Genomic DNA, 23,758 nt, shown 5'->3' with positions numbered 1-23,758 from the left:
TTTTAAAATCGTACCTAAATATATATATATATATATATGTGTGTGTGTTATTAAAAGCGCACATTTCAACCTTTATTGAGATAATAACTGCATCCCACCAGGGGAACACATCCTCAATTCTTAAAGTTCAGAAATATCAGGGCAATCATTTAGCAAGGTTTGAAGATGAAGGGGCTAAATAAAGTAAAACGATGATCATTAACCTTTCAAAACTCACAGACTATCAGAGGAAGGGAAAACTTTGAGGTGGTGATAGAAAATTAATTGGAATCGGAGACAGTGTGATGATTCTCAATATTGCACCATGAGGACATATATATATATATATATATAGAGAGAGAGGGAATATTGTTACAAAGCGGTTAGGCCAGGGCGTGGAGGAATGGGAAGCGAGAGTTTGTCTGTCAGGTCACAATATTTTGTACACCAGCTTAGTGTAGGGCTGGTGAATAGTTTTCAGGAATGTATATTTCACAATGAAGTGATATAGAGGGGTAAATGTTGTGCACCTGACCAACAAAAACCACTAAAATTTCCAAACTCAGTCACAGAGCGAACTGCAGTCATTGGACAAAAAAGAATATCCAAATGTGGCTCCTCAAGGTTAACATTAAAGGCATGTTGTTGAGGTGATGTGGAAAATACTTCACTCAGCATCTAATTGGTGCTGGGGTTAATTTACTGTGCTTAGCACTTACATTAGCTCATCATTGAAAACCTCCCTGTGCCACATCTGGCCTGGGACTGACCCTCCCTGTGCCACATCTGGCCTGGGACTGACCCTCCCTGTGCCACATCTGGCCTGGGACTGACCCTCCCTGTGCCACATCTGGCCTGGGGCTGACCCTCCCTGTGCCACACCTGATTTTAAGATGCCTAAATGTTTCTCTGGCTGTAAATGAATGTTCAATACGCAAACAAAATATTACCTTTTAAAAGAAGGTTCAGAGAAGTACCACATGCACATTTATCTAGCTGTGGAATATATCTTTACATTTTGGTCTCATTGACCTCATTAAGTTGGAATCCAGGATTGTCATAAGCTTTCTTCTCTTTGAGCTTGGCTTCTTTCTCGGTCTGCAGGCAGTAGGAACAATGCGGAGTGTCCACCTGCACAGTCTTACCAAAGTTGGAGAAATCAACTCTGTATTTCCCTTCTTTAGATTTGGAGACAATGGGGGCAAACCTGTAGCCCCAGAATACTTCATCTGGGATGTAAGAGGTTCTCACCTGGCAGGTGGCACTGGTGGCTTCTATTGTTCCATCTAAAAAGACCACCAGCTCAAAGTCTTGCTGCTTGATGGTCTCAGCAGACATCTCATAAAAGGGACTGGTTTTGTCAATGATGTGATAGATGGTGAGAGGAGATATGAAGAATAGATTCTCATTCCCAGCATCAACAATAAAATCAATGTTGACTTGATCCATTATGATGGTTTCACCCTCTAGGGTCACTGTGGTTTTCAAAAGTTTTCCATAAATATGGCTGCCAATCAGAAGGCTTTTCCTGAGATTGGCTACTCGAATCAGGAGACACAGTTTGCCCCCACGCTTGCTGATGACAGCACTCTTGCTGAATGTGATGGTTTTGGCTCGTTTCTTTGGTCTGGAGATCTTGGCCAAGATGGCACCACACATGAAGGAATTAATGATGACTCCAAGGATGGATTGAGTTACCAAGAGGAATATGGCTTCACCGCACTGCTCAGTCACACATCTGAAGCCATAGCCAATAGTGACCTGAGTCTCAAGTGAGAAGAGAAAGGCCGATGTCAGTCCATTGATGTTCTGCACACAAGGAGCATGATTCTCACTGGGTGAAAATTCAGGAAGATCCTTGTGCATGTATGCGACAGCGTACCACAACAAGCCAAAGAGGAACCAGCTTCCCAGAAAGGCTGAAATAAAGATGGTCATCTGATACCTCCACTTAAGGTCAAGGACAGTTGTCCAAATATCCACAAGGAAGCCAATCCTTGAATGTTCCTTGACATTTCCAAATTCTATGTTACACCTCCCATTTTTAGAGACAAGCCGAGCTCTCTGACGATTACGCTCTGTTAGGTTTCTGGTGAATCTCCTGCGGAGGTATTTGAACATTCCGCGGAAAAATACCTTTTAACCTGTGAAGACAATGCCAAAGAAAACATTAAACTCAATTATTTACCCTCCAGTGATCTTAGAGTACCCTCCTAACACATTTCAATCACAAACTGAAGAGGAAACTAGATTTTCTCACGTCTGTTTTAATTAAAATGTACAACCTAATTTCTCTCAATGTGTTGAATCTAGATGTTTGATTAATTGAGAAGTCGATGGGAAATACCTACAAGTGCTTAAGACAATAATGGGTTAGATATTGTTACAAATCTGACAATCTGTTAATGTTCAACTGCTAGTTAACACTAACCAGGCAAATAATGATGATAAGAGAAATTTCCTCTGGTCACTGGGCATCTTTCAAGCTAAGCATGAAGGTTAAACAGCAAACTAAAGAGTTTTACCCCATTGAACAGCAGCAGAATGAAATCATGATATAACTCTGATTTTACAATCGAAAGCCTTACAGTTATTTTCTCACTAAATATAGAGTCGTTGACAGGACAAGTGGGGCATAGGAAATTCTGATTTGGAAATAGCCAACACTGGGTATAGGGATTGACATTGATTCCAGTCCAGTCTGGAATTAGGTCAATGTTTGTGTTAGCAAAGGATGCAGCTGTGATTTGTATTTATGGACAATTGCAGAAACTCTAGCTTTGAATTAGGTTAGTGTAATTATAACCACAGATCTCATTTAGATGGTGGTCCTCATTCAAATAGAAATTAAAGAATCTTCTCCAAAAGGACAAATTTAATATTGAGAAGGAAAAGAGAAATTAAGGGGAGTTTTTAAAAAAATTTTATTCATGGGATGTATGTGTTGCTGGCTAGGCCAGAATTTATTGCCCACCCTTGAGTAGTTGGCAGTGAGCCACCTTCTTGAACCACAGCAGTCTTTATGGGAGTAGGTGCATCCACTATGTTGTAAGGAAGTGCAATCTGTGTGGTGTAGGTGCATCCACAGTGCTGTAAGGGAGTGCAGTCTGTGCGGTGTAGGTGCATCCACAGTGTTGTAAGGGAGTGCAGTCTGTGTGGCATAGGTGCATCCACAGTGTTATAAGGGAGTGCAGTCTCTGTGGTGTAGGTGCATCCACAGTACTGTAAGGGAGTGCAGTCTGTGTGGCATAGGTGCATCCACAGTACTGTAAGGGAGTGCAGTCTGTGTGGTGTAGGTGCATCCACAGTGCTGTAAGGGAGTGCAGTCTGTGTGGTGTAGGTGCAACCACAGTACTGTAAGGGAGTGCAGTCTGTGTGGTGTAGGTGCATCCACAGTGCTGTAAGGGAGTGCAGTCTGTGCGGTGTAGGTGCATCCACAGTGCTGTAAGGGAGTGCAGTCTGTGTGGTGTAGGTGCATCCACAGTGCTGTAAGGTAGTGCAGTCTGTGTGGTGTAGGTGCATCCACAGTGCTGTAAGGGAGTGCAGTCTGTGTGGTGTAGGTGCAACCACAGTACTGTAAGGGAGTGCAGTCTGTGTGGTGTAGGTGCATCCACAGTGCTGTAAGGGAGTGCAGTCTGTGCGGTGTAGGTGCATCCACAGTGCTGTAAGGGAGTGCAGTCTGTGTGGTGTAGGTGCATCCACAGTGCTGTAAGGTAGTGCAGTCTGTGTGGTGTAGGTGCATCCACAGTGCTGTAAGGGAGTGCAGTCTGTGTGGTGTAGGTGCATCCACAGTGATGTAAGGCAGGACATTCCAGGATTTTGGTTCAGCGACAATGCAGGAACAGCAATATATTTTCAAGCTAGGACAGCGTGTGACCTGGAGGGGATCTTGCAGCTGCTGGTGTTTCCATTCACCTGTAGCCCTTGTATTAATCTATTCTAGGTCGTGGATGCTGTGGGTCTGGAAGGTGGTGTCAAAGGAGTCTTGGCGAGTTGCTGCAGTGTATCTTGCAAAGGGTGCACACTGCAGGCAATGTGTGTCAGTGGTGGAGCGAATTTTTTTTTATTCGTTCATGGGCTGTGGGTGTCGCTGGCAGGCCAGCATTTATTAGCCATCCCTAGTTACCCTAGTTCAGAAGGCATTTAAGAGTCAACTGTATAATGTAGAGACACCTGGTTACTTTCTGGAAGAGATGCCCTCAGTGTTAACTCAGCTCAGTGATATCACCTGTCCTCTGAGTCACAGGATTATGGGTTGAAGAACCGCTAGAAGTTTTGTACGTAACCTGTGCTGCCACTTCAGCACAGTTGTGAGGGGATGCTGCATTGTTAGAGATGCTGTCTTTGGTTGAGTCATTAAACTAAGATTGTGCCTGCCTATTTAGGTGGATATAAAAGATCCCAGGGATCTATTTGAAGAAGAGCACGTGAATGCTCTGAGTGAATTTGATCTCTTAAACAACACCACCAGAAACACATTAACTGGTCAGTCATTCAATTACTGATTTCTGGAGCTTGCTGTCTGAGAATTGGCCACTGTATTTGCCTACACAACAACAGTCACTGTTGTAATATGCCTTTAGGGATGGTAGCATGCCATCATTTTACAGGATGTTCCACTTCGACCTGGAGCAGAACACAGCACACACAGCTCTGCTGCTGATGTCCTCAAGCTTTCTGTCCATGTACATATGTTCACATGAGCCTGTTCTTAATAGAAACCCACAACGTGTTTGTACAATCCCTTCTAAGCAAATGGTGCTTTTATATTCTTATAACACACACGACATGGTGCTTAGCCTGGTAACAAGGTTCAGTGCAGGTACAACATGGTGAACAGTCTTAGATCATACTACATGACATGAGACAACCCTTGACGTTGCAACAGATTCACAGTGTCAGAGAGTGTTGAAACGGTAGCGTGGTGACTGCACAAAAAGGCTTTGAAGACTCATTGCAGAGTGTTCAAATAAAAAGCTGGTAAGCAGATGGATCCCTCGTGGGGAGCAGGACAACACGTCAAAAGGACTGCACCAAGTTAGCTCAGTCAGGAAAAGCGAGTGACCAGGGTGTGGATCAACAGTGAGCAAGAGAGAGTCAAACAAAGAAACATAGAAATTGGAGCAGGAGGAGGCCATTCGGCCCTTCGAGCCTGCTCCGCCATTCATTATGATCATGGCTGATCATCCAACTCAATAGCCTGCTCCCGCTTTCTCCCCATATCCTTTGATCCCTTTCACCCCAAGAGCTATATCTAACTCCTTCAAATCATACAATGTTTTGGTCTCAACTACTTTCTGTGGTAACGAATTCCACAGGCTCACCACTCTCTGGGTGAAGAAATTTCTCCTCAACTCAGTCCTAAATGGTCTACCCCATATCCTCAGACTGTGACCCCTGGTTCTGGACTCCCTCACCATTGGGAACATCCTTCCTGCACCTACCCTGTCTAGTCCTGTTAGTATTTTATAGGTTTCTATGAGATCCCCCCTCAATCTTCTGAACTCCAGTGAATATAATCCTAATCGACTCAATCTCTCCTCATATGTCAGTCTCACCATCCCAGGAATCAGTCGGGTAAACCTTCGCTGCACTCCCTCTATAGCAAATACATCCTTCCTCAGATAAGGAGACCAAAACTGCACACAATATTCCAGGTGTGGTCTCACCAAGGCCCTGTACAATTGCAGCAAGACATCCCTGTTCCTGTTCTCGAATCCTCTGGTTATGAAGGTCAACGTACCATTTGCCTTCTTTACCGCCTGCTGTACATGCATGCTTACCTTCAGCGACTGGTGTACAAGGACACCCAGGTCTCGTTGCACATTTCCCTCTCTCAATTTATAGCCATTCAGATAATAATCTGCCTTCCTGTTTTTGCTACCAAAATGGATAGCCTCACATTTATCCACATCATACTGCATCTGCCATGCATTTACCCACTCACTCAGCTTGTCCAAATCACACTGAAGCATCTCTGCATCCTCCTCACAGCTCATCCTCCCACCCAGCTTTATATCATTTGCAAATCTGGAGATGTTACATTTAATTCCCTCAACTAAATCATCAATATATATTGTGAACTGGGGTCCCAACACCGATCCCTGTGGTATCCCACTAGTCACTGCCTACCATTCGGAAAAAGACCCATTTATTCCTACTCTTTGTTTCCTGTCTGCCAACCAGTTTTCTATCCATCTCAATACACTACCCCCAATCCCATGCGCTTTAATTTTACACGCCAATCTCTTATCTGGGACTTTGTCGAAAGCCTTCTGAAAGTCCAAATAAACTACATCCTCTGGCTCCCCCTCATCAACTCTACTAGTTACATCCTCGAAAAATTCCAGATTTGTCAAGCATGGTTTCGCTTTCATAAATCCTTGCTGACTCTGTCCGATTCTGCCACTGTTTTCCAAGTGCTCAGCTATTAAATCTTTTATAATGGACTCTAGAATTTTCCCCACTACCGACATCAGGCTGACTGGTCTATAATTCCCTGTTTTCTCTCTGCCTCCCTTTTTAAATAGTGGGGTTACATTAGCTACCCTCCAAGCTGTAGGAACTGTTCCAGAGTCTATAGAATCTTGGAGGATAACCACCAATGCATCCATTATTTCTAGGGCCACTTCCTTAAGTACTCTGGGATGTAGATTACCAGGCCCTGGGGATTTATTGGCCTTCAATCCCATCAATTGCCCCAACACCATTTCCCTACTAATATTGATTTCTTTCAGTTCCTCCCTCTCACTGAACCCTGTGTTCCCCAACATTTCTGGTTTGTTATTAGTGTCCTCCTTTATGAAGACAGAACCAAAGTATGTATTTACTTGATCAGCCATTTCTTTGTTCCGCATTATAAATTCTCCTGTTTCTGACTGTAAGGGACCTACATTTTTCTTCACCAATCTTTTTCTCTTCACATACCTATAGAAACTTTTAGTCAGTTTTTATGTTCCCCGCAAACTTACTCTCGTACTCTATTTTCCCCTTCTTAATCAATCCCTTGGCCCTGCTTTACTGAATTCTAAACTGCTCCCAATCCTCAGGTCTGTTGTTTTTTCTGGCCAATTTGTATGCCTCTTCCTTGCATCTAATACTATCTCTAATTTCCCTTGTAAGCCATGGTTTGGCCACCTTTCCTGTTTTTCTTTTGCGCCAGACAGGAATAAACAATTGTTGCAGTTCACCCATGCGCTCTTTGAATGTTTGCCATTGCCTGTCCACTGTCATCCCTTTAAGTAACATTTCCCAATCCGTCATAGCCAACTCGTGCCTCATACCATCGTAGTTTCCTTTATTAAGATTCAGGACCCAAGTCTCAGAATCAACTACGTCACTCTCCATCTTGATAAAGAATTCTATCATATTATGGTCGCTCATCCCCAAGGGGCCTCGCACAACTAGATTGCCAATTATTCTTTTCTCATTACACAATACCCAGTCGAGGATGGCCTGTTCTCTCGTTAGTTCCTCAACGTATTGGTCCAGAAAACCATCCCGTATGCACTCCAGGAATTCCTCCTCTATGGTATTGTTACTAATTTAATTTGCCCAATCTATATGCAGATTAAAGTCACCCATAATTACAGATGTTCCTTTATTGCATGAGTCTGTAATTTCCTGTTTAATGCCATTCCCAACATCACCACTACAGTTTGGGGGTCTTTAAACAACCCCCACTAACGTTTTTTGCCCCTTAGTGTTCCTCAGCTCTACCCATACAGATTCCACATCGTCGGAGCTAATATCTTTCCTCACTATTGCGTTAATTTCCTCTTTAACCAGCAGTGCAACTCCACCGCCTTTTCCTTTTTTGTCTGTCCTTCCTAAAAACTGAATACCCCTGGATGTTCAGTTCTCATCCCTGGTCACCCTGCAGCCATGTCTCCGTAATCCCGACTGTATCATACCTGTTTACATCTATGTTTACAAACAAAAAAAAAACAAAACAGTCATAAAATCAGGCCAGAGAAGATTGTGATTATAATGGGTGGCTTCAGGAGTTGCTGAACAATAAATTGAATAAAACAAGGAGGAAGGTCAAAGGGATATTGTCAAAATTTCCACAAAATTCCCCAGTTTAAATTGGGATGCAGCTAACCTACTATCCAAATTCAAAATCTTTAAACAATGTACAGAGCTATCGTTTCGTGATTCAGGTGTGTCTGAACCAGAAAGACAAGCCATAAAAATTCACCTAGCAATTGGGAATGAAGGTCTACACAGGCTCAACACATCAGGATTAACAGAAGAGTTAAAGGATCCCCAAAAGATATGGACCACATTGGAAGACCTGTTTAGAATCAGGTTAAACTGCTGTATTCATCGACTAGAGTTCATGTCATTTCAACAACAGCCTACAGAATCCACAGACCACTTCATCAGCAGGTGCAGAGAGAAGGGTACATACTGTGATTTTTCAAACACAGAGCTAGCAGGTAGAATTGTTGAGTTGGTGATTACATCCACTCCTAGAAAGATCTTCTAGACAAGACCGCAATGCATCACATTGACAAACTACTCAAGGATGGATGTAAGGACAAAGTGATCCTTGCAGGTCAATGAAGCTTACAGGTCCTAACCACAACCCCAATTGTTGATGTGCTCACGAGAACACCCAAACCTAGCGCGCCATGTGGAAGGTGTGGCCTTCTGCATGCACCAAGGAAATTCCCAGCTTTCCAGTAATTCTGCAAAGCCTGTGGCAGAAAGGGCCATTGGCAGCGGCAGTGTAATACAGCAAAGGCTATGCAGCTACAAAGAGCTGTACACTGATCCAAACAGACCATGCACAACGGGTACCTTCAAGCAATAAGGATGGTCATCCAGTTTCCCGTCAGAAACTGATTCACACCATCAATCTCGTGGAAAATATAAATTCCATCTCACCATCTGAAGTGTTTGCCAAGATTCAAATTATCTGCCCTATGAAAGTTGGTAACAGTTTGTTATTGGCCAAGATTGACACAGGGCAAGTGCCAACATACCACCCCTGCGAATTCTAGAAGAAATTTAAGCAGAGACACGGAAGGTCATGGCGAAAACTGCAATGATTCACTAATCCATGTGCAGGGTCCACAGTCCTAGAGTGCAAGTATACTCAATCCTCCTGGGTATCACAAATGTTTTATATTGTGCAGACTAAAGGCACAGAAATTGCAGCCTGCCAGCATATGACCTCGCACTAGTGACAATCCATGGAATTCATCAGGCCTCATACAGCAGATCAACCTCAGAAACTATGCCTATAACCCCAGTTTACAACATAACATCAAAATAGCAAGAATGTTTCCACATAATTGGCAGTTTCAAGGGAGCTGCAACATTACACTTGCAGGAGAATGCAAGTCCGTCAATTGATCTGGTATATTTTGTGCAACACAAATGCCAACAGCTACAAGAAGAAACGGCAAAAGATTCCACACTACAGAAACTGTGGAAAACCAGCATTGAAGGATGGCCTGATTCAATTCAGCATGTCCACGAATGCGAGACCATTTTGGCCTTACCGGGACAAGCTAGGCATCCCCCAGGAAGTCATTTTTAAGGACAGGTAGTCATCGTACCAGAATCTTTGTGGCCTAAAATGCTTCAAAACTTTATCACTCACACATGGGCATTGATTGGACAAGAAGAGTCACAAGACAGACTGTGTCTTTTGGCCGGGTATGAACAATGAAATTCAAGTCATCGTCAAGAAATGCAAGGCATATAAAGTGCATGTGCCAAGTCAGCACAAAGAACCATTGATTCCAATGAAGCTCCTACCCATTCTTGGTCCAAGATTGCACCTGACCTCTTTAGTGTCCATGGCACTGATTTCATCGCTATCATAGACTATTTTACCAAGTACCCCATTATTTGACAATTGTACAATACTTCAAGCAAAACAGCCATGCACACTCTAAGTGCTATTTTCAGTTATTAGGTGTGCCTAGAGAGATCATTATGAATAACAGTCCACAATTTATTAGTAAGCTGTTTCAGGATATATGTGAGAAGTAGAACATCAATCACACTACTTCTCATTACCCTAGATCTAACAGCCTAGCTGAATGAATGATTCACACAGTGAAATCCCTAATTCTTAAATGTAGACAGACCAAGCAAGATCTACACATTGCAATGTTACATCTGAGAGTGTAATCTTTAAGTGCAACAATTCCATCACCAGCAGAGCTCATATTTGGCAGACCAGTGCACATCTAATCTTACTCATTATACTCTCCCAGAAACTAGAGAGCAACTTTTAAAACTGCAAGAGAAGATGACCAATGTGCATGATAAAAATGCAGGTACAGAATTGCCAAGTTTACAGTTGGGACAACAAGTCCACATCCAGGATCCCACAGGTGGTACGTGGCAACCAGCTGAGGTGAACAAGGATTTGTTCAGGCCCCAGGCCCTATGAAGTCATTACACACAAAGGCGCAATGGTGAATCATAACCGAGGACAAATCAGATCCATCCCAGGTCCTCAACCACTGTACAGTCCTGCTGCATTGAGGATAAGATTCCAAATGCAACCAGGAACAACATCCAAGAATGACAATCCCACAGATCACTGTGAGCAATTAAAGATTCCTCCAGACAAGATCTGGGTGTACCAGTAGATTGCCTTTATGCTTTAGAGACTCATAGATTCACCAGTCCTATACACTTATATAATGGTAACTAAACATGAACATGTATTGTAAATAGTTATTCTTCATTGGGGGTACACGGGGGGAAGTATCTTTAAAAAGAAAGCAGGCTGTTTTAATATGCCTTTAAGGGATAGCAGCACGCCATCACTTTAAAAGAAGTGTGTCATGTGATCCAGTCTCAGTTTCACTTTGGCCTGAAGCAGAGCACAGTAAACACAGCTCTGCTGCTGATGTAATCAAGCTTTCTATTGATGCATATAAGTTCACATATGCCTGCTCTTAATAAATGAACCCACAACATATTTGCACAATCCCTTATGGGTGATTGGTGCCTTTATATTATTATAACACACAACAGGGACCACACTTCAAAAAGTAATCATTTAGCACTGAATAGTTTTCTAAAATACTATTTAAATGTCAATTCTTTATTCCAATGTTTTGAGTCTTTACTAAAACCATTACCACTCCCTTTACCTTTTGTTCCATGACACCTTTGTTATTTAATCTCTCCTGCCCTCTAATCTATCCCTGAGCTTCCTTTTGATCCACTTCACCATCCCCCCTTTTACAACAGTATAAAACCCATCACATTTCTACCTCTCTTCAGTTCCGAGGAAGAGTCACATTGGGCTGGAAACGTTAACTCTGTTTCTCTTTTCACAGGTGCTGCCAGACCTGCTGAGTTTCCAGCACTTTCTGTTTTATTTCAGGTTTCCAGCATCCGTAATATTTTGCTTTCATTCATTTATTCCTTCTTTCCATTTCCACATTGGAAAAAAAAATAGGAGTTGGAAACATAAAAGAGAGATTCTACCAACTGATGGGTGATGAAGGACAAGTGGTGGAGAATGGAGGAACACTGAAGGTAGCAGAGACAGGACGATGCTAGTGAACCACAACTGCTGCTGCACAGAATACTGCTGTTCAATTTGATCAATAGGCTTGATGCAAGGGATGGCTCAAAAATGGATTGGACAACAGAGCAGAGAATGATGAGGGTGACTGGTATATGTGGCTGAGCAGGACATTGAAGGACCTTGAAGAGTTGTTGATAGGATAATAGTTTGTTAAAAAGTGGTCAAGGAAATGATTATTCAGCAGGGGTAACACAGGCTGTTTTCAAACAAGTGGGAACAGTGCCTCGCGACAGAGGGTGTTTGACCATGTTAGGAAGTGTTGTCATAAGAGGAACTGAAGTCATAGTAAATGGGTCTAGAAGATGAGGTGGGAGGGTACGGTTAATGAAACAGGTGGTAAACCTCATGGCAGAAATCAGTTTAATAAAGGATGGGGAGAGACAGGAGACAAGTTGCAGCCTTCCAGAGGTCTGCCTGGTGTTAAGGAATGATGATGACTGGGGATCAAAATGATGGGAACAAGAAAAGGTGGATCAGGGGTTACTTCAATTTCGAAAGCAAGGTACCTACAACCTACTCATATTTGTGGGGTAATTTTCTGAAATTTGGCTTCCCATGTGAGATATCATCAAATGGGATTGATGGTCACAAAATTAGCCTCAGTGCTACTGCCTATCCGCATCCCTAACAAGTGAAGGTCCAGGCAGGAGCAGAGTAATATTGTGCAAATTATACCATTCAGAGCTGAAGGTACTAGAAATAGCAGCTTTGATTCAAGGTTATGGGGGTATAGTAGAAATTACAACTTTATTTGGGTTTAGGGTCTGTGTTAGCAACGATTTAGAATCATGGGCAGTGGAACAAGAACAGCAGCTTGGTATTGGAATATGAGAACAGGAAGAGCTCGTCCTGCTCCTGGAGCCTGCTCCATCATTTCAGTAGGTCTTTTGTTTTACTTATTCATGGGATGTGGGCTGGACCAGCGTTTATTGCCCATCCCTAAATGCCCCTTGTTCAGAGGGCATTTAAGAGTCAACCACATTGCTGTGGCTCTGGAGTCACATGTAGGCCAGACCAGGTAAGGACAGTAGATTTCCTTCCCTAAAGGACACTAGTGAAGTAGATGGGTTTTCACAACAATCAGCAATTGTTTCACAGTCATCATTAGACTTTCAACTCCAGATTTTTATTTTATTCAAATTTCACCATCTGCTGTGGTGGGATTTGAACCCAGGTCCCCAGAGCATTGCCCTGGGTCTCGGTATTACCAGTCCAGTGACAATACCATTGCGCCGCTGCCTCCCCGCAAATGGTGGTTCTGTACCTCAACTCCATTTACCCATCTTTGCTCCATATCTCTTACCTAAAAAAAATCTATCAATCTCTGTCTTGAAAATTCCAGTTGTCACAGAAAAAAATGGGTGACTACTGGAAACAATTTAGGTTTCACTAACTTTAGGAAGGAACAGCATAACCTTTTAGCTCTAGTTAATCTAGCTGTTTGAGCAGGAGGGGAGTATTGCACACTTGTATCCATTGCTGTAGCTTTTTGCATGAGAGGTGCCATTTCTATTTCACTCATGTACTTAATCTTCCAATACAGAAATGTTTGCCCACATTTAATTATTCAGTTCTGTATGATGTTATGGTGTGTGAGATTAGTATGGTCAGTAGAAAATTACACTTTATCATGTTAATAATCATTGCACCGGGGCATGGCAAGTGAATGGACGTATTGTCATCATCTTGCTCACCACAGCATACACCAATCCATACCCTATCAATGGAGCCATGGAATTTAAGAATACAAAACATAACAAGTAGGACCCCTCGAGCCTGTTCAGCCACTCAATATGATCATGGTTGATCTTCAGCCTCAACTCCACGTTCCTGCCCACTCCCCAGATCCCTTTATTCCCTGAAAGACCAAAAGTCTGTCTGTCTCAGCCTTAAATATATCCAATAATGGAGCTTCCACAATCCTCTGGGATAGAGAATTCCAAAGATTCACAACCTTTGAGTGAAGAAATTTCTCCTCATCTCAGTCCTAAATGACCAGCCCTTATCCTGAGATTGGTCCGTGTTCTAGATTCCCCAATCAGGGGAAACAACCTCTCAGCGTCTACCCTGTCAAGCCCCTACAGAATCTTACATATTTCAATCAGATCACCTCTCATTCTTCTAAACTCCAGAGATCATAGGTCCAATTTACTCAGCCTCTCCTCACAGGACAGAGCTAAGCGATTCCACAACAGACGGATCAAATCTAAGCTCTGCAGTCCTACCACATTATTTACCTCCTTAAATTTTCCTCCTCCTCCATTAATATGACAGATTGGAATCCTATCAGGAACTTTTTAATCTGGGAGTGAAAATGTCCCAGGATTTAATAGGTAATTGGACTTTTCTTTATTTGTTGATGGGATGTGGGCGTCGCTGGCTAGGCCAGCATGTTCTGTCCATCCCTAAGTACTACAATGGATCATGTGTATCTCTGTATATCACCAAAATGATCTGAGAGAATAATTTTCACTCTCAGCATGATGCTAAGCTGATTCTCCAGGCTGCGTCCAGTAAAGTACTTCTGGCTGATGCTAATAACAGATACACCTCTTTATCTCTGTGCCACATGCTGGATGTAAACAGTGGAAGTTCTACACATCTTCACCATCCCCCAATTTTCATAAATTTTAATGAGTTCCTATATCAAGGAGTGAACAAAAAACAAAGAAAAGTACAGCACAGGAACAGGCCCTTCGGCCCTCCAAGCCTGCGCCGATCATATTGCCGGTCAAACTAAAACATTTTGCACTTCCGGGGTCCGTATCCCTCTATTCCCATCCTATTCATGTATTTGTCAAGCTGCCTCTTAAACACCACTATTGTACCTGCTTCCACCACCACCTCTGGCAGCGAATTCCAGACACTCACTACCCTCTGCGTAAAAAATTTGCCCCGCACATCTCCTCTAAAGTTTTCTCCTCTCACCTTAAATCTATGTCCCCTAGTAAGGGGACTCTTCCACCCTGGGAAAAAGCTTCTGACTGTCTACTCTGTCCATGCCACTCATAATTTTGTAAACTTCTATCAAGTCCCCCTCAATCTCCGTCGCTCTAGTGAGAACAATCCAAGTTTCTCCAACCTCTCCTCATAGCTAATAATCTCCAGACCAGGCAGTGTCCTGGTAAACCTCCTCTGCACCCTCTCCAACACCTCCATATCCTTCTGGTAATGTGGTGACCAGAATTGCACGCAATATTCCAAGTGTGGCCTAACCATGGTTCTATACAGCTGCAGCGTGACTTCCCAGCTTTTATACTCAATACCCCTGCCGATGAAAGCAAGCATGCCATATGCCTTCCTGACTACCTTATCCACCTGTGTTGCCACTTTCAGTGACCTGTGGACCTGTACACCCAGATCCCTCTGCCCGTCGATGCGCTTAAGGGTTCTGCTATTTACTGTATATGAGTGGACAGGGAAAACAGGCTCCAACAACCTCGCCACCACCCCCTGCCCGCCTGCACCCAACAAAGACTTCAGAAATTACATACTGATCATGTCCCAAGACACAGCCCATAAAATGTGTTCCACTGTTTTCCTGACCCTAACTTGCTGCTACTTCTATTAAGTCACCAGCTGCACTACTCATTCCCACAACAGCAAAATCTAGCCCTTTCCCTTCTCTGTTATAAAGGCCTCCAGAACATCAGGTATAGCTGCCATAGCAACATCTGATAGCCACTGAGCTGCAGAGATTTCTTAGTAGTTTTTGGGCTCACTAATGAGTCCCCATAAGTATAGGACCCAGTGTTTTGTTGTGAAATACAGAGGTAGTCAGTGTATCAAACACAATCATGTCCACCAGCCTCAGAAAATTGACTCGACAACAGATGATACGACCAATGATTCCCTCACTTTTGCTGTTGAAGCTGTTAATAGGCTGGACATGGAGCCTGTCAGGCACTCATCCAGCCAGCAGGGGACGGATACAGTAATTATATAGCGAGAGAAGGTGTCAGAGCAAAGCACAGGGTGTTTAAAGTGGTGCTTGAAGCCTCTGCAGATCAATCAGGAGCTGCTTCAAAAGTGGATTTATGATGCATTGCATTGTGAGGCCACAAGTCAGCAGCGAAATGTGGTGAAATCAGTGGGTTGCATCCACCCACAAGAGCACGCAATCACATGAAATGATGCTAAATCATAGGACCACGGATTATTATAGCACAGAAAGGGGCCATTAAGCCCATGGTACCTGTAACTAGTTTTTTGTCAGAACAATCCAAATCAATTCGTACAGCCCTGCTCTTTCCCCCATAGCTCTGTACTTTCCTTCAGTGCAAATGTTTATCCACTTTTCCTATAAAAGATGCAATGGTCTCTACTTTGACCACTTCTGGTAGCAAAACATTTCAACAACTCTCTGTATAAGGGCATTTCTCTGAAACTCTCTGCTCAATCTCTTAGTGACAATTTCAAGCTGATGATGCTTCATCTGCAACTTCCCATCCAGAGGAAATGATCTTTCCTACTTACCCCATTAAAATTATTTAACTAATAATTCAAAATAAATAAATTGTTTGCAAACAGTCAAACAGTACAGAACTTGGGTATTGCTGAGAAAAGAGACACGCTGTCAAAGCTTTTTGTCTTACACTCCTCAGGACAGATTTGCAAGAATACCAAATCTCAAAGGGAACAACAATACATGCTACATTAGAATAGGGTGCTGATTGGTTGGAAAGTGCCCTCTGATTGGTAGAGGCATTGCCATGGAGAATGCACCCGGGAACAGTTAACTGCCAAGTTTTTGCTTAAATTCAAAGCACACAAATTGTCTCTGATCGGTCAAGGCATTGCCATGGGGAATGAACAAGCGAATGGCTGTTCCCAATCTTTTGTTTAGTTGTAAGAGGCACAATGCATGGACATGTTATTTCTGTCTGCAAAGGTCAGGGCCCTGCGTGTGCATGCAAAACTGAGCCACACTGCGAGCTCGATTAACAGTCTTAAATTGCTTGTTAGTGTAACTGTTCATGCAATTAGGATTGTTTAGTAGGTGCTGTCCAATCACAGAGTCACATCAAATGTTGGACACTATGTTTTGAGTTTTACAAGCACGGGCTAGTTGGGTACGGTTAATACCTTGCTTGTTGCAAACAGCCAAAGGGGCATGCTGTATGATACAATTCGCCAGTCATTCGGGTGAGCAGCATACATACCTGGCAGCACACCGGCACTGAAATTCATATACCACATTACTCACTTGTATGGTAGGAAGAACATCTTTTTGGCTTGACGGCAGCATCCTGTTGAAGCAAATGGTGACACCAGCTGTGGGCAGGGGTCCACCATCATGATGACATGTTTCAGAAGCTCCAAAGTATGTGCCAGCCCTGGAAACAAGGCGTTAGTAGAGATCATCTTGCAGCACCAGCAAGAGGCAATTTCATGTGTGGAACTTATGGCAGGCTTTGCCTTTCCTGAATCAATTTGTTCAGACATCAAAAAAAGGGCAGCAGATGATCTCATCTGTCCTCACCAAAGGAATGGCAATATATTTCCAAGTCAGGATGTTTGTGGTTGTGGTGCCAATCAAGCAGGCTGCTTTGCCCTGGATGGTGTCAAGCTTCTTGAGTGTTGTGCTGCACTCATCCAGGCAAGTGGAGAGTATTCCATCACACTCATGACTTGTGCCTTGTAGATGCTGGACAGGATTTGGGGAGCCAGGAGGCAAGTTACTTGCCACAGGATTCCTAGCCTCTGACCTGCTCTTGTAGCCATAGTATTTACATGGTTAGTCCAGTTCAGTTTCTGGTTAATGGTAACACCCAGGATGTTGATAGTGGGGCATTCAGTGATGGTAATGCTATTAAATATCAAGGGGCGATGGTTGCATTCTCTCTTGTTGGAGATGGTCATTGCCTGACACTTGTGTGGTGCAAATGTTACTTGCCACTTGTCAGCCCAAGCCTGGATATTGCCCAGGTCTTGCTGCATTTGGACATGGACTGCTTCAGCATCTGAGGAGTCGCGAATGGTGCTGAACATTGTGCAATCATCAGCGAATATCCCCATTTCTGACCTTATGTTGGAAGGAAGGTCATTGATGAAGCAGCTGAAGATGATTGGGCTGAGGACACTACCCCTGAGGAACTCCTGCAGTGATGTGCTGGAACTGAGATAACTGACCTCCAAAACCACAACCATCTTTCTTTGTGCTAGATATGACACCAACGAGGGGAGAGCTTTAAATCGATTCCCATTGACTCCAGTTTTGCTCGGGCTTCTTGATGCCACACTCGGTCAAATGCTGCCTTGATCTCAAGGCCAGTCACTCTCGTCACAGTGGCCATGTGAAATCTTGAAAGGTGAATCTGTAAAACTGACTTGTGAGAAGCAGACTCCAGCCACCCCAGAGAGGGGTTTGCTTGTTCTAGAAACTAAAGTTTTGTTAAAAGCCTTGGAGTTGCACTGTCGAGTGAGAGGGAGGGAGAAGCTATGAAATATCTCCCTTATAGCAACAGTGGGTTCCTTGCAGTAATATTACTGCATGTGTTATGGATTAAGAATATATTTGGGCTGTTGCCTGGAAAATAGTGTTTATTTGGAAGTTTAGTTAAGTCGAAATCTTTTGGGAAATGTTATAAGACTAAATTTAACTATGTAACTGTAATCCTGTGTGTTTAAGTTATCTTTTCTTTTGTTAATAATTGTTTTAATTTAATATTTAAAATCTCCATATGTAGTAGTGGACTCTTTACTTCTGACTGCAATCTTTTGGGAAATGTTGTAAAACTAAATTTAATTGTGTAACTGTAATCTTGTGTGTTTAAGTTTTCTTTTCTTTTGTTAATAAGTGTTTTAATTTAATATTTTAAATCTCCAAGTGGACTCTTTACTCCTTACTGCAGTGCACATACCTTCTCATAATAAATACAAATTTCAAAATCGTTGTGATAGCTTGGCCAATTTTCCCTTTGGGATTTGGTCAGCCTGGCAATTGCCACTTGCCATATCAGAACAACATGCAATGCAATGGTTCAAGAAGGCAGCTCACCACCTTCTCAAGGGCAATTAGGGGTGAGCAATAAATGCTGGCCTAGCCAGCGAAAACCACACCCCATAAAGGAATAAGAGAAAAAGGGACCATGCCTGGGGCCTGAATATTTAAGGATATTTGACATTTTAGAAGGACAGAAAGATAAGAAAATGTGGTGGGGTGGAAGCAATGGTGGTCAGCGGTAATGCCCTCCAAAAGAGGATAGCCGCTAAGTGCTGAAAGAGGATGAATGATCTCTTCCATTCCATCAGGGTAAGTCACGCTTCTCATCACTTTCAACTTACCCACTCACAAACCACATTCACAGGGATCTCACTCATTGCCAGATCAAGGGACATCACCATTCACTCTTTCACGTGTGTTTTCATCTGCCCTGCGGATCTTGTCCTGATCCCGTCCATGGCACCACTCACCACCCATGCCAGGCATCCTCCTCACCTGGCCAGTCAGGCGTGCTGCTTACACTCTCTCCATCTGTATTCATGCGGGGCAAGCTGGCAAACAACAAAAGAAAGAGGTTGCAAACTGGTAGAGGAATGCTCGACATCAAGGTCCTCACAGACTTTGAAAATAGAGCCATCCAGCTGGTTGACGAGGATCTGGACTGTTCCAGTGATGACAGTGAAGTCAGCAGCGCTTAACCAAGTGAGGATCCAGCAGTGTAACACCCATCAGACAACTATGCTGTGAGTGAGTTCGCCTGTTCCGCAGTCCCTTGCCACGCACTAATTATCTCTCCTTTCGTCCGTAGAGACATCTGGGAAGCAGCCGAGGGAGTCCGCAAGCCAGGTCCTCAACTCCAGCCCCGAGGACACCAGGGAAGAGGAATCCGCAGACACTGACATTGAAGTCCCGTCAAAGCGTTACCCACACCCTCCACCAGCCCAGAGACACACACCGACACAGTGTCACCCACAACCTCCACCAACACAGAGACACACACCATCACACACAACCTCCACCAGCGCAGAGACACACACCGACACAGTGTCACCCACATCCTCCACCAGCACAGAGACACACACCGACACAGTGTCACCCACACCCACCACCAACACAGAGACACACACCGACCCACTGTCACCCACACCCTCCACCAGCACAGAGACACACACCTGAGTGCGACTTAGTTCTGGAGTAGCCTCGGGGTAACAACCTGGTGAGCACATCGCGCTGTCTTATCCACAACAGGTGGAGGCAAGGACTTCCCAGTATTCCGGCACTCGAAGAACTGTTGGAATCTGCTACATCTGAGTCAGATGATGAGCCTCTGGACTCGGTCATGTCACAGTTGCTGCAGCTGCAAAGTCAAGCTCGGGATCATCAGGAAGGGATGTCCGCTGCACTCTTCAGATTGCAAGGCATGATGGAGGAGTCCGTCCGCCTTCAGGCTGAGGTGATAGCACCGTGATGCCAACGCACCGAGGTCAACACTGGTAGGATGGCAGTTGCCATGGAGGCCTTGGTTCAGGACATCGGTCCTGCACTGCGACAGGAGCTGCACTCCATCACTGAGGGACTTGTAGGCATTCATCAGTGCCAACACAAGAGGTGGAGTAGGGTCATCTGGAGCTCACTCAAGCTAGCCCCTCCTCTCAAGGAGTGAGCCAGGGGCTCTCAGGCACCCTTAGGGAGGAGGATCAGTAGGTGCACACCCTGAGGCCATCCACCCAGATGATTCTGGGAGTGACCAGCCCATCTGAATCTCCTCTTCCTGTGACCCCATCAGCTCCAGCTCCACAGGCCGAGGATGGTGTCACTGCCACACAGCAGGACCCTAAAAGCAGGCTCGGACCCTCCAGGTCTTGGGCCTCCAGAGGGTGCCTGACAAGATCATCACAGACAGGGCATTGCAGTCAGCAGGCTGCCACCATCTCCAACCCTCCACTGTGGATGTCAGGGGAGCACCAAGATGTTGCGGCAGGTTTAGAAAGGTCAAGAAGATGTAGTTGCATAACATGGGCACAGGTGCTAATCACTTGTACTTAATGTTGACCATTGTGAATATACTCCCAATAATCTCAAGAATGTCTCCTTGTCTATGCTTCCATGTAACGATGAGCAGTGTTCGTGTCACTCAGATGTGAAATCTTGTTTCCTGCATAAAATGAAGACAAGTGTCACTGTCCAGGGCCTCTCCCCTGTGCAGAGTGTAACCTTTTGAGCACAGAGATTGTCCAACTTCAAACTCACTCTCCAGGTCAGTGATGCGTGCAGCTCCATGTGGCTTTTACTTGCTGCAAGAATCTCGCACCCAAGTGTCACTGGGCTGCATGAAGTTCTCTGTGTGCTCTCAGCACCTTACATGCGGGGCTGCCCCCCCATCTCTGCACCATTCCTGACAGGTGAAGGACCTCATCATCCTCATCCCCTTCGACTTCCTCCCCATTGGAGGAGACGTGCAGCTGTTGCATCTCCTCCTCAACCAGGCCCTCCTCCCTTTGCATCACCAGCACAGCAAGCCACGATGATGAGTGACACTCTCTGGGGAGTGTACTGGGGTGCTCCTCCAGATCTGTCAAGACACTGGAACCTCATTTTCAGGATGCCAATGGTGTGCTCAACCAAACTCCGGGTTGCAGCATGAGCTTCGTTGTACCATCTCTCACCAGGAGTCTGAGGCCGCCGCACAGATATCATCAGCCACGTACTTTATGGGTAGCCCTTGTCCCTGAGGAGCCAACCCTGCAGCCTGTGTTGTCCCTGGAAGATGTCAGGGATCTGAGATCTGCTGAGGATGTACAAGTCATGGATGCTTCCAAAGTAGCTTGCACAAACCTGCATGATCAGTTTGTTATGGTCGCAGACCAGCTGAATATTGAGAGAGTGGAAGCCTTTACGGTTCACATACTGGACTGCTTGTTGCCAGGGAGATTTAAGAGCCACATGAGTGCGTTTGATGGCACCCTGCACCTGTGGGAATCCGAAAATCTCAGCAATTCCCAGCGCTCTTGCTTCCTGGCTCGCCTGATTGCTGTTGAAATTGACAAAGTTGTGTGTCATGGCAAAAATGGCATCCGTGACCTCCTGGATACATTTGTGGGTGGAGGCTTGTGGGATTCCACACAGGTTCCCAGTGGAGCCCTGAAGGAGCAACATGCTGAAGAAATTGAGCGCAGTGATCACCTTCACTGACACTGGCAGTGGATGCCCTCTGAGTTCCCATGGCACCAAATCCTGCCTAAGGTGGTATATGTGAGTGACCTTGACATGTGCAGTCGTCAGTGACACTGGGTCTTACTCATCTGCAGGTAACACATGCATAGTCTGTAAACCCTGTGATCGACGGTGCCTGTGATCGACGGCTCTGTGGGGTTCATCCTCTGTGTGCATCTTCAGGGTTCTGCTCCTCCCCTTGGTGAGCCAGGTCTTCCGTCCCATTCTTCTCCGTCTTCTCTCCTGCCCATAAGCAATGAGACAGACAGTGAGCTCACCAGACTCCATCTTCCTGATGATCTCCTTACTGCAGTATCAATGGGAGAGATACAAGGGTCAGCAATTGTCTCCCCAGGACCACACTTGCTCAAGTTATTGCCTGTGGCTGCCTCTCAAGGCCCCTTAGCACATGCCAGGGAGTCCTAGCCACCACATGGATGCCCAGTGTTTAGTGCATTTGATGGCTCACCGTGCCCACACCCAGCACCACATGATCAAATGGTGACAGCTTCAGCCACTTGACTGCCTCCTGAACTCTCATCTCAGGCACAGGCATTGTCCCAATCTGGACACCAAGATTTGCTTGTGCCATGAGTGTGATTTTTCAATGTCAACTGACATAATACAAGGGAGTAGGAGTGCAAACCTCTGTCAGTGTTAGATGGCCACCTTTCCCAACAGGATCCTCAGACTTGCCCAGTCACCCAATGGTTCTGCAGCACCAGAGCACTCATTCGAGTTTGAAGTGTGAATGCATGGGGTTAACAGCCGAGGTGCGATCATTGGCACTATGAGGAATTAATGCTGCTTGAGTGGGCATAATTGCTTGACTAGGCTGACTCCAAGCATGTCAATTGAGCTCATGCTAAATGCTTCCAGCTGTGGTGGAGTACCCATCTTTGACATGAACCCGGCCCTTTTCTTCCTGCCACCCACCCCCCAAACACTGCATGTATTTGTGCTCAAACTTCAACCAGTGCTGCCATGACCCCCTCACCCCCCCCTCCCCCCCTCAACATTTGCACTGTCATCCTTGCCCCAAGGTAACCCTCTCCACCTTTTTCATGGCACGGTCACCCTTGCCCCAGCACCATAAGCCAGCCCTGAAGAAGCTGCTGCAGAGACTTGCTTGTGCCCCCCTCCGAATCTGTGGAGCTGCTGGGATCATCACGAGCACTGCGCAAGGTTGTGTGCACTCACCTCCATGTTCCCCTCGAAGTTGAGGTCGCTAGGTGCACGCCTTCTAAAGGCAGTTGTAAATCACGCTATCTTGAAATCATGCCAACGTGGGATTTAAATGTGACGTTGTGGGGGTGGGGATCAGGGGGGCTGCCGGTGATTCCGGCGTGTGGCCACAATAATTAGATGCAGATTTGTTAAGATTAAGTTCCCAATGTTTGACTGCAGGAAATGCGGCCCGCCATTGATGCGGGGAGTGGACAAAAATGTCCTGGATTTACGCCATCGGGAAACGCAACTCAGGCCTTCTCGCGAGATTCTCTGACCTCACCACCAAACACGCCCGTCATGATCGGGCACAGAAAATCCCAGCCTAGGGAATACAGGCCCACTCTCCTCAATCTCTCATAATACATTCCCGCCATCCCAGGGATTAGTCTGGTTAACTCCTGTTGCACTCCATTTATGGCAAGTGTATCCTCCCTTAGATAAGGAGACCAAAACTGTACACAATACTTCAGGTGTCTTGCAGCAAGACATCTTTGCTCCTGCACTCGAATCCTCTCGCAATGAAGACCAGCATACCATTTTCCTTGCTAATTGATTGTTGCACCTGCATGCTAGCTTTTAATGACTCATGAACAAGGACACACAATATTGGACACCAACATTTCCCAACCTCTCACCATTTAAGAAATATTCTGCTTTTTTGTTGTTTCTACTAAAATAGGTAACTTCATACTTATTCACGTTATATTCCATCAGTAAGAAAGATGTGCAATAATTGTGGGTGATTTTAAACTTCATGTGGCTTAGACAAATCAAATTGGCAAAAGTAACTTGGAGAATGAGTTCATAAAGTCTATTTGGGA

At 44.8% G+C, this 23,758-nt stretch overlaps 1 protein-coding gene across 2 annotated transcripts in view; it reads right to left on the bottom strand.

Moving 5' to 3' along the window:
* Positions 1-336: 336 nt before the first annotated feature.
* Positions 337-23,758, bottom strand: part of LOC144690866 (ATP-sensitive inward rectifier potassium channel 1-like) — a 36,033-nt gene continuing 12,611 nt past the window's right edge. For both annotated transcript variants that reach the window (XM_078558718.1, XM_078558727.1), the window contains one exon: positions 337-2,123. In XM_078558718.1, the coding sequence (XP_078414844.1) occupies positions 991-2,100 (1,110 nt within the window). In that variant the 5' untranslated portion in view covers positions 2,101-2,123 and the 3' untranslated portion in view covers positions 337-990. The remainder of the gene's footprint in view (positions 2,124-23,758) is intronic.

Source organism: Cetorhinus maximus, chromosome 2, assembly GCF_964194155.1.
Source record: "Cetorhinus maximus chromosome 2, sCetMax3.hap1.1, whole genome shotgun sequence".
Lineage (NCBI taxonomy): Eukaryota > Metazoa > Chordata > Chondrichthyes > Lamniformes > Cetorhinidae > Cetorhinus > Cetorhinus maximus.
This window is presented reverse-complemented; position numbering and strand designations above follow the sequence as displayed.